At 38.2% G+C, this 12,233-nt stretch overlaps 1 protein-coding gene across 1 annotated transcript in view; it reads right to left on the bottom strand.

Moving 5' to 3' along the window:
* Positions 1 to 3,726: 3,726 nt before the first annotated feature.
* LOC124268133 (ER membrane protein complex subunit 10-like) overlaps positions 3,727 to 12,233 on the bottom strand; it is a 44,074-nt gene continuing 35,567 nt past the window's right edge. Inside the window, 1 exon segment of the mRNA XM_046703149.1 lies at positions 3,727 to 6,056. Within this exon segment, the coding sequence (XP_046559105.1) occupies positions 5,976 to 6,056 (81 nt within the window). The 3' untranslated portion in view covers positions 3,727 to 5,975.

A 12,233-nucleotide genomic window follows, 5' to 3' on the forward strand; every position in this document is an offset into this window, starting at 1 on the left:
AAAAGCAATGAAAAGTAGCCCTCTCAATATCTCTGTTATACAAAATTGGTTCTCAAGTCATTATAGACTGCCCCCCGAGTGAGCTTAAAGACAAAGCGTGTAACAGAACAGATGCCGAAGGTTGATCGAAGCATACGTCGCCTCGGCTCTAAGAATTAGAGATCGCATGTCACTGAGCATATTTCACTTGGTACATTATCAGTTTGCAAAATGCGTTGAGGATTCCCAAGTCCAAAGTCTTGAGGAATTGGACCAAGCCCTGTACCAGGATTGGGACACGTTACCTCGGCGTCCTACAGTCAGTGAGGAGGAGGGTTCATGATGCCCTGGTCTTTCTACCAGTCCCAGAACCACAACTTTTCCCTTGTGTCCAGTCATTTCTGTAATGCGAAAGCCCTAACTAAAGCAAGTCCAGATTTTCCTCAGTTTAAGGCTCTCTTAACTGCAAGAAAACTATCGCCGCTTTTTGCAATAATTCCAGGAATAGGGTACACTAAAATGGGTTTCACACATGGGTAAGAGAGTAAACATATCGAACTGCGATTGCTGGCTAGATTAGCATCTTCACCAGTGGCCAGGAATATCTTCCAACATCTCCACCTGCAAGCCTTAATTAGCAAGCACGGAGGGAGGTAAGAAGCCACTGAGATGGACCTAGTCCTGTGCATAAGAATTTAAGTGACTCCTGAAATCTCTTATCTCACTGTCTCTCCTTGTCAGTTTAAATAAAATTAATTGTTCCTATCAAAATTGAATATTCAGAGTTAGACTAACTGTTAATCCAACCCGATACTGACAGGTTCTGGTATTGAAATGGGTGTCACTTGTTGTGTGTTTTACGTCTGAAACATGCTTGGACCAGCAGTTTTGACGTCACATTGCCATACTTGTCAACAGGTGATTATGCGGCATTTTTGTGACCTGTACATTACCCATGCGCATTAACATATGGAAAGAGGGTTTCTTTCATCTTTTTCACGTTTGTCCTTCACTAACACATGGTGGATGATGTCACAGTAGTACTGTAAACAGTATGGGATATTTAAATACAATTTCACGATGTATATTTCACCCCAACTGCGATACACCCACCCTTGAATTCTCATTGCATTGTGGCATCAAATGGCAGAATGTATGTTTATAAAACTTTTTTTCATGAAGTGATTGAGTGAAGTTCAACATCAGTGTTAGCATGCAATTTAAGAACACCAAATCAGGTTTATACCACTTTGAAACTAGATCAGTAGATCGCATTCGGCAATATGTAGCTGTTTGACGGTGGTGTTAATAATTGAGCCTAGACCAGACAATCCAGTATCTGGCACAATGAACATTCATCGGTGTGGGCTACGATGACATGCATCAATCAAAACAGCGAGCCTGACCACCGTATCCCGTTAGTAGCCTCATACAAGCACAGGGTGCTGGAGACCAATTCTTACCTGGACCTTCACTGGTAGTTCAGTGGATCAGTTGGGTTATACGCAACTTTTAAGTTAATAGCTCACAAACATCAAACTTTGTAGATATACGATGAATACCTATTATACCCGGTTTGTGTGATATCAGGATTAAATCAATACTGCGAACTGAACTTTGGTACTTGGTGCCAGATGATGACCAAACATCGCCGTCCGGCAAATGTGCGATACAATAGTGTATATTTAGCACTGTTGTTAATTGAAATTCACTGTCTCTATCCAGAAACCGGATTTCCGGATAAACGAAGCATATGATGTTGTATGTATTTCGTTTCATCTGAATATAGTCTGCTAGCGAGGTTTCTGGATATGTATGGGGTATCGGCGGGGGGTCCACTGTAGTCTGGTGATTGAGTAAACGTTACGCCCCTATTAAACAAGATCAGTGGGTAGAGTTCTTTAGTTAGTTCTTTGGCTAAGACGGGTTAAACACCACTTTCTAAACAATTTCAGTTATATCACACCGTGTCACACTTCGTGAAATTGGTGAAACCCATTAGAATCCGTTTGATCACCGTCGACAATTCACTGGTTTGAAAAGTAAGTTTCCCTATCACTCCTGATTACACATGGCCGAAATACGGTGGAGTTGTCAAGCGTCTCTATTTCAAGTTAATCAATAAAATCAGGCCGTGTATCACTTTTTGTAGTCAATAAACCCTAATGTGTTTGAACTAAACCGTTGCCTGAAAGCCGAAAATACGATGCAGCACATGCAGCTGCAAGAGATATACTACCGACGTCTAAGCCCCGAATGCCTTCAGGCATTTCCCACTATTAAAGCTGACACCCGTGATTTACATGTAATTGGAATACTGATTAAAATGCAAGACCAAGACTCGTTGATCAAGCTGTAAATCAGAAGTGTTTATCTGGTTTCGTCTTCACTGTTTACAAACAATCTATCAATAGAAGGACTACTGCTAACTGCGTCATAGAGGTTAACAGCCTTAAGCAAGACTGTAATATGAACACTCTTCTCATTGATGTCAACAGGTAGAATATGCAGCATAAAGTATGCAGCACAATGTTCCTATTATGAACAATTCTACCATCATCTTCATCACAGCAATGCTAAACCAGGGCTGGTACAGCAAGTATTGATCCCTGTCAACTATTTGAGATCAAAACAGATCAATAATAGACTAATCTTTGCCCCCACATGTAGCGGTTCATTATGTTCCCTGGCCCAAGAACGATTCAGAACAATTACTGCCATTCAGTCTCCATTTCGTTGACATCACAAACATTTGGCCTCTGATGGCATTGGAATTACGTGGAGGCATGTGGTCCTGCACAAGCCACAATTCACGATGACATGGGTGTCTCATTGCTGTTTAATGCCCCAGTCAGCATTTCCAACAGTATAAAAACATATTTTAATTGAAAATACAATATCCAAAGTTATCAGTCATAATTATACACTGAAACCAATTCAGCTGGGTGTAAAAAGTTGTTTGGTTGGTTGTTGTTTAAAGTTGGGTTGCACTAGGCAATATTCCAGCTTCGTGACCATGGTCTGTAATAATCGAAACTGGACCAGACGATCCAGTGATCAACAGCAAGAGCATCAATCCTTGCAGTTGGGATACGATGACATGTGTCAACCAAGTCAGTGAGTCTGACCACCTGATCCCTTTGCTTGCCTCTTACAACAATAGTGATCACATGGGTTGTTGAAGACCAGTTCTAACCCGTAGTAGTGAAAATCAGCTATATGTCAACAGGTGTAAGCAAAAGGGTAGGAATGTACTGTTCCAATAGTTGTTGGTAAGACTCCAATGAACTGGTTGATTGGTGTCATATCTTGGCAGTGTGGAACTTTGGTCACAATATTGATCACTTGTTTGTTTGGTCATTACATGCCTCCATCAAAGACCTGATAAAAATTGTCGGATGGGACATTTGTTAAACAATTTGTGTAAAGTTGAAAACCTTTGAAGAGGCCACTTTACAGTTGGTCCATTGTTGGTTCCGACACTGAGTGAGTCTTGGTTGATTGCAATATGTGTCAATGTAACCTGACTAGAATGTTCTTCATGTCAATCACTGGCTTGTCCAGTCTAAACTTGAACATTTACTGCTGCTGTCGAACAGCTAAAATATTGTTCAGTGCTATGTTCGACAACCAAGATACACATCAACAAAAAAGAAACCCTGGATTCCCAATTCCACTTTAACAACTCAAACCAATGACACTGTATCTTCCAAGTTTTAACTCCAGCAGGAAGAACTACAGTCACACTGCTTACGAAAGACATTTATTCGGACAAAACACGATGTACATTCTTGAATAAATAGAAACATTCGCATAAATAAACAGGAAAGATGTGCTACAAGTTCCCTCCTCACCACAGAGATACTGGGTTGTTGTACCTAAGTCTCTGGCATTCTGGTTACCAAGTAAGGGTAAATTTGTGTTTAGAAACGTTAAAAAACTGCTACTGAAAAGCATTAGTGGGCGTGTCAGTGTAATTTTGGTTTCTTGGTTCATGAACATGTGTTTCTTACAGAAGAAAAGGTAAAACATAATGATGTAGTTTGGAAGGCTCTGATGGGCACTCAAGCATGGGGTTCAGATGGATTTGAGTCCAACACCAATTACTGCTGATATTCATTTGATATACAGCAAAAAAAAAGAAATCTAATGAGACGTTTATGAGTTACAGATGACAATGTTTTTAATGTCTTGATTGGTTCTCAGCTCTTATCTTGCCGGGTCATTCAGCTGCACGTCTCACTCAAGAAGAAGCTGTTGATATATAAACAAATTCGGCCGTGGGGAGAGACATGTTCTGTAAATAGCATAGCTACATAACTATAACTGTCTACCATTGGGAATGAGTGGTGGGGAGATAGCTATATTGTTCGCAGAACATGTCTATCACTCTCTACCTTTGAAAATGGGTGGTGGAGAGAAAGCCATTGCATGGCTAAAAATACCTACAGTAGCTGACAAAGGTATCAAGTATTTTATTCCCACCAGAGCCTTTGGAAGTTTGTTTGAAGAAAACTGACAATAAACTTTGAGTAATCAAAAATATTCATTGTGGCTTTGACATGAAACAAACCCCTTTGATGAAAAATCAGAAACAAAGAAAAACCTGAAGAATGTTATGATGGACAATGAAACAACATATAAATAGTTTTCAATTTCAACCATTTGAATAATACAAGAAAAAACTTGATGATCTAGCTTCAACTGCGCTCGAATTCAAATTTTCACCAACATGTAAGGGCAGTCCTGAGATCATATGGCTCTTCTCTTAAAGTGTTTGAATCTAGGCTCCCCCGAAATCTTTCAACTTAAACATTAGGATCATGGCAAGCATCCAATGACTTTCATTGAACAAATGATTCTATGTCAAAAGATTTTTGCCCTATTTTTATCATGGCATCCAACTTGTACACTTTGTGAAGCATCCAGACACGTACACCACTGGGCTACACAAGTACACAACATACAATAGGGGTGACAAACATGAATCTCAGAAATGTACAGAGTTGCAGCTATCTCATGAAACCAAAATGTTTCACTTCGAAATGACACCTCTCCACATCAAGACCTGACAACACTTTCCCTGAAGGTCAAAGCAAGACAAGAACTACTGAATTGCCATGCTGAAGTGAATGATGGTGCTCAGAAAAGACAAGATTTATAAAATATTCACAACAATATTCTTTGCTTTCAGAACTTAACACACTTTTTTGTCATTGTTTCAAATTTGAAATACACAAATAAAGCCCACGCTAAAAGGTTTGTCAATCTTACTGAATATTTAGCTGCTTAAAAAGAGCACCTTTCATGCCCTTATATGGAGTGTCCTCAAATGTTCATGCACAGAGGTATTGTACAGGAGAAAAAGATCTGATAGAAGTGAGACTGGAAAGTGCAGCAAAACATTCAATGATGGAATTTTTTTAAAAAGTCAGGATATATTTCTTAACTGAACATATGTATCCGGAGAACGACATTTAAAACCAATTCTTTAACAATACAATTTTTTAATCTTCTTCAACAAAACTTCACATCATTTATCCCTTCCACCTGACGGTACACATACAAGTATATTACAAAGGCACTCTCTCATGCAATATGTACATACACCTGCCATACACAAGAAACACTTTCTCTCCTTACAGGACAGAGATGAGTTAGTTGACAAACATCTTCCTCTTCTTTCAGACCCTGGATGAACCTGAAATGCCTACACAATCTGCCCTCCTCATATTCTACACCTACTGCTCAAAAGAAGTTGAAGAACACCCTATTTTTTTCAAATGACAACAGTCAAAATGGCTTATTGGTTTCACAACATAGTCTTCCCATGTGGGTGTTCTTCATTTTGTTTTGAGAAGTATACTCAGAAGCCAGTGTCAGATTCATTTAAATGAGCCAGTCTTCTTTCTGGGATAGAATTATTCCTTCACTGAATTGTCACCAAATATATTCTTCCCTGTCAAGAATATCAGATGTCCTCTTATGTCCTCCTCTCAACGTCCTCCGCCCCCCTGGTTTGGGTCCGAGGATGAAGCCACCATCACCAGAATCACAAATGGAACAATGTACATCCACTGAAAATTGAAAAAAATAAAGAATTATAATCACTTGTAATACAATATTACAATGTGTCCCTTATCTTTTGCTTGTTTGTTGTCTGGTGCCACATCCAGCAATATTCCAGCCACATGTCGATGGTCTGCAAATAACTGAGTCTGGACCAGACAATCCAGTGATCAAATTCATGAGTATCATCTGCACAATTGGGATACAATGACATGTAAACCAAGTCAGCAAGTCTGATCACATGATCCCTTAAGTCGCATTTTGATTTGTCCTCCCATTTAGTAGATTTCTCTATAGTTGTCAAATTTGAGGAGCAATACATAAATATTGATTTAGTGATATAAATGTTTGCATATTTCAAAACCAAAACACCCTCCTGTTGACACCACACTCAGGGCAAATGCTTAAACTTCATGATACTACTACCCTTGATAGATCAGCAGGAATTCAATTTCTTTTCAATTCAGGTTTCAAAGTATTTCACTTTCATGTAAATGACCATAAAACTGTCTGACTTTTTACTTCAGAGAAGCTGATGAAAATATTGAATCAGGTGACCTTTCATCCCTCAGTTAACAGGGTCAGCAAAGACCACTTGGTCAACATACAATCATCCTGCTGTGTGGCTGTGGTCTGGACAAACTCAGGAATGCATGCAACTTCAAACAACAAACAGGATGTACAGAGAGCAATCTCATTATGTTTTACTTGTCAGTGGAATTAACAGTACATGACAGATGAGAGAGTGTCATAAGTACTGGGCAAAGGTTGTATCCAGGAGGACAGTGGATCTTTCCATTAAAGCGTAGACTATTCTCATGCTATATGTATCTGTTCTTTAAAACATGTTATAGGCATGTTATGCTATTCAAATTAACAGCATAATAACTGGTCATTTGTATGATAGTAACTGGTCATTTGTCTGATAATAACTGGTCATTTGCTCAAAGACCCTTTAGCATCCTATTATCTACCATCATCATCATCATCATCATGTTCTTATGAAACAAATTTCATCAACCACAGATTGGCCCAACTGCGCTAGAACTTCCAGCTAGATCTGGTCCTGTCATAGGTGTTTCACTATCTCATCCCAGACAAGTTCAGTGGGTGAGAGGGCTGTAGTAATAGTGGTCTATGACTGTACAACAATGTTATGCAGAAGGTCTGTTACAACACATGCAAGCAGTGGGCAGGCATTATCCTGCTGGAATATGACATGTGTCTGCACTGAGTGAGTGAGTGAGTGAGTGAGTGAGTGAGTGAGTGAGTGAGTGAGTGAGTGAGTGAGTGAGTGAGTGAGTGAGTGAGTGAGTGAGTGAGTGAGTGAGTGAGTGAGTGAGTGAGTGAGTGAGTGAGTGAGTGAGTGAGTGAGTGAGTGAGTGAGTGAGTGAGTGAGTGAGTGAGTGAGTGAGTGAGTGAGTGAGTGAGTGAGTGAGTGAGTGAGTGAGTGAGTGAGTGAGTGAGTGAGTGAGTGAGTGAGTGTGATTATGTCGCTATTAGCAATATTCCAGCAATATCATGGCAGGGGACCCCAGGTTGTGGGCTTGACACATAGCACCCATGTGGAGCTGCACTAAGTGTAGAAGTGGATCTTAAACTATGTTTTTGCAGTAGCACATGCCATGAAGTAATATTTCCCTTGTGTGTTGTTCCCATTGAAGAAACATGTGCTAGTATCAAGATCCAAATTTTGTGCTGTGCAAGAACATGCACATGCAAATTGTGAGTCATGAACATTTATGTTGAGATGTCCTCATGAACAAGAATTGCAAGATGCATTGTTTTATTTCAGAATATATTTATTTTCATTAAAATTTATTTTCTATTAAAAGTATAGTGTTTTTGTGTTAGTATTTAACCTTTGACAGAAACAAGCAGAGTTTAAATTGGAAATGAGTCATTATAACCTGTGAAAAGTCTATCCGTGCATCACTAAGAAGGGCTGGCAGAAGGGAAAAGATACATGGACGTGAGACAGACTAGATAGATCTCTTAATACAATCTTGACATCATCAGCAGACAGAAGCTGTGAATATCTTCAGTAATCTGATATGAAGATAGTGGCTCAGTAGTCTTTGATGTGTTTCCAGAATCTGAGATAATCAGATAGGGAAGGTCTATGAAACATTAACAGGGTGTAAAAAGTCACTAGTTAGCCTAATTTCCAACATCTGATGTTCCCTGAGGTGTAATGAATTACATCAACTGTTAGAGCTAACAAATTATCTGTATTTGTGCAAATCCTTAAAACTTTCTGAGCAGAAACTTTCCAATTTTCACTTTCAGCTTATGATCTTGTGCTCTAGAATGTCAGTGACGGGCAACATCAACCAAAGCATGATTGATTTCATCTAAAGAAATCTTTAATTGAATAAAGAATGCAATTGGCATTGAATTAAAAAAAATCTAATTAATCACGTAATTTTAGTTTCATAGTGGAAATATTTACACTATCTACTTCTATTAGAAAGGGAAAAACCTTGACAGTTTCATTAACTCAGAGGAAATTACTAAATGTTTTAGGTCAATCACTGATCAATGTTATGAATACAGATATCAATATGGAACAAAATCCTGAAAAAAGCCTAATTCATCTTCAGATAAAAAAGCACCACCAGATGTTGAAGTAAGGAGGCAGCCGGGTCATTTTCTTTCTGAAAGTTTGGGAAATGATCCCTTCAATACTTAATGAGATGAACTGAACTTGATACACTCAGCATCATTGATACCTCACAGCAAGTTGTATAGAAGGTACCTGTCTTTATAACACCCTTCGACAGACTGCCATGAATACACATGTACCTTGCTGTAACATCCCTCTATGAACTGCTATGCAGTTGTCTTTATGCAACACCCCAGTGAAATGCTAAGTGCAATCCTTGCTTCAACCCCTTTCTAACAAATGCTACCCACAATCATTCCTACAAGGCTTTGTAATGAGAAGTCAGTTCCTAACTGATCTGTAAGAAACCAGTTCAAAATGTGCTTATTTCTACTATACCTGGTTGTGGACAGCTCTCAGCAATAAGCATCACCAAGCATTTGGTTTTGGTCCAAGACTCAAGCATTTTTAAAGTTGTCTACTCATTGCATTGTTTCTCAGTGATGTCAATAGAGGCAATTGGAAAAATACTTGGTAACTTGGGGTCTATAGCAAGTAATTTTCAAAAGTAATTTTTACCATTAACATGACTGACTCTAAGGCTTGACAAAAAAGACATTTTGCATCACACTGCTATAAATCTATAAACCTTCCTACCACAAGTTTATTATCAACTGATTATCAATTAGTTGTTAGTCTATGTATACTGCTCAAATGAAGTGAAAGAACACCTGATTCCTTTCACTTAACTACAGTTAATCTTGCATGTGAGTCAGTGACTGCTCCAGAAGTCAATAACCTGTCCAAATTACTGCCTCTGTTGTTTTTTTAAATCTATAATATACGTAATTTTATGACATTGGCAGAATTTTATTCAAACTATCATATTGATTCTGCCAAAGTGGTAACCGTGTTTGTCTCAGTTCATAATTTGATTCCGCTACTCATTATTTCACTAATTTGTCTCACCACACACACCACTCATCTCAACTTCTTTCAGTGTTCCTAAATACACAGAATGAAGGTAATTAAATTGAATGGATCACCTCTTAACAAGCCTATGATGATTAAGCTACTGAACAGAAAGTCAACAGGATATATCTGTCTGTACCAAGCTGTGGTGCTTTATGGGAAAGCCTGTTGACAAGACTGTTCAAGAAGCCAATCAGACTCCATCATGCAATGTTCTGGTGCAACAAGGGCATGGTGAAATCGCAAGAATAATCTTGTCCCAATCCTTGAGACACAAAACACCATTTAGCAAATTATGTGGCCTGTGAGAATTGTTCCAGTTAAATCACAGAGATCAGACGAAGTTAAGTGACAGAGTTATTGCAGTGTCCAAATGGTTTGGACACCTTCGTGGCATTGTGGACAGAACATCAACTCAGACAGCGGGAAGAATCAGTATATGGTTTCATCCCTAATTCGTGCTATACTAAAGATGTGAGAAGATAGTCAGACAGTAGAAGATGGTAGGGATGCCACGATACATCAATGCAACGATACTTTTCAAAGTCGTTATAATTATCGATACATTCAAAACTGTATCGATATTTAGTTTGAAAGTATTGGTTTAAATATGTTTATGTATCGTTTACATTTTGCAACTGTATCATGTTTTTGATGTTATGAGAGTTATAAATGATTACTTTTCATGCACAAAGATGGGAAATTAGAACTTTTAATCTCTGATAATAAAAATGTCGATCTTTTCATGGACAATTATAAAATTTGAAATATTAATGTTCAAATTGTTGCTAGCATTATGCAATAATGATGAAGAAATAGGTATCGTGATGCGTATCGAATCGTCACATGGGTATCGTGATATGCATCGATTCATGAAACTTATGTATTGTGACATCCCTAGAAGATGGTGCAGTGGTCACCATACTCCAACATGTATCCTTGACCACCAGTTAGACAAATGTAACATATGTTACTGGGATTCTTAATCAAGTACAAATTCTAGTACTATTGTTGGGTTTATTCCAACCAACACTCTCAGTCAGACACCAGCACACAGGGTGAGCTACCTAAACCGCTCAGCCACCGCGGCTTCCACAAAAAGTTAGACAAATGAGCTGGTAATCTTTTTCAGTACTCAGTACAAAGTCCAAACGTTTACATGATAGTCTGTATTTTCTAATCTGAACACAGCTATGTGAAATGGTTGTGCATAATAAAAATAGACACCATCTTTCTTGTGTGAAAAATTGCTGCAGGCACAACAACAAAAGCATTCAACAAATCTGTATTAATGTACCAAGTAGGTATAACATATAGTCGTGTCATTATACTATTTTCAGTAACACTACTTTCAATAAAATCATGAACAGCCTGTCTTTGTTTCAGTATTTATGATCCATTTCGTTAATAGGGTGATAGCATTCAACACTGTAATCAGTAAATTCCATTTATGTAGGAACCAATGGAAATCACACCAACTCACTGTTATTTACAGCAACACTGACAAGACTAATGCTATTCGTGTCTTAAATCGATAATAATTGTCAAAGAATAAACACCTTAATTGCCATAATTTGACGAAAACTGAGTCATGAATGTTGTCATTGGAAAATTGTCAATACATTGCAGCAGACAGCATCCCATTACAGACTCATTGGTCGAAAGTGACTTGTCACGTTGTTTCAAACATGACATACCTTGTGACGCCAAATGCAGTAATCTGGTCTGTATTTCTATTTTTGAAACGTATCACCAAAAACAACAAGAATAAGAAGCAGAAGAGTTTTATCTGTGTTACAATAATGGCTGCAGATAGAAGTTTCATTCCAGTAAAAATGTGTGTCATTATATACAGAATCAACAGAGGTGCCCAGGTGCAAAGGCAAAAGATAAGATAAGATAAAACACCTAGAACACAACAAAACACGGAATCACACCATATCACATTTCAACAAGCACTAAGATAATAAACAAATAAATAGGTAAACATGTCAGTGCAGTTGCTTTTTCAGACAGTATTTATTAAATCATTAACAAGAAAGTGTTTCCGCATGTAGCTCGCATGAAAATGCAATCAACAGTTTAGCGTATCAACAAAACTTGCTGTCAGCATTGCAAATCTTCTGTAAAAATACTAGTACGAAACAAGTAAATAAATTTCCACAATGTTTCTAAATCAGACAGAATAAATCTAGTTTAGGATGTTGTTGACGTGATGAGCAATGATCTGTGTAATGGGGATACGATGACATGCATCAAAGAGTCAGCGAGTCTGACCATCAGATTCTGCCAGATGCATCTTAACACAAGAACAATCGCACACCCAAAATAACAATAACACCCAAATTCAAGAAAATACGCACCTTTTTAAAAAAGTGATCATTAGTGATTGTAAATAACAAACTGAATTCATGAATGGACACAATTTGAATACATGAGTGAATTGTAGTACTTATGAACTTAAGGGGGCGGTGGGGTAGCCTAGTGGTTAAAGCGTTGGCTCGTCATGCCGAAGACCCGGGTTCAATTCCCCACATGGGTACAATATGTGAAGCCCATTTCTGATGTCCCCCGTCATGATATTGTTGGAAAATTGCTAAAACCCACG

Source organism: Haliotis rubra, unplaced genomic scaffold (assembly GCF_003918875.1).
Source record: "Haliotis rubra isolate DU_JTF1 unplaced genomic scaffold, ASM391887v1 Scf1363, whole genome shotgun sequence".
NCBI classification, from domain to species: Eukaryota; Metazoa; Mollusca; class Gastropoda; order Lepetellida; family Haliotidae; genus Haliotis; species Haliotis rubra.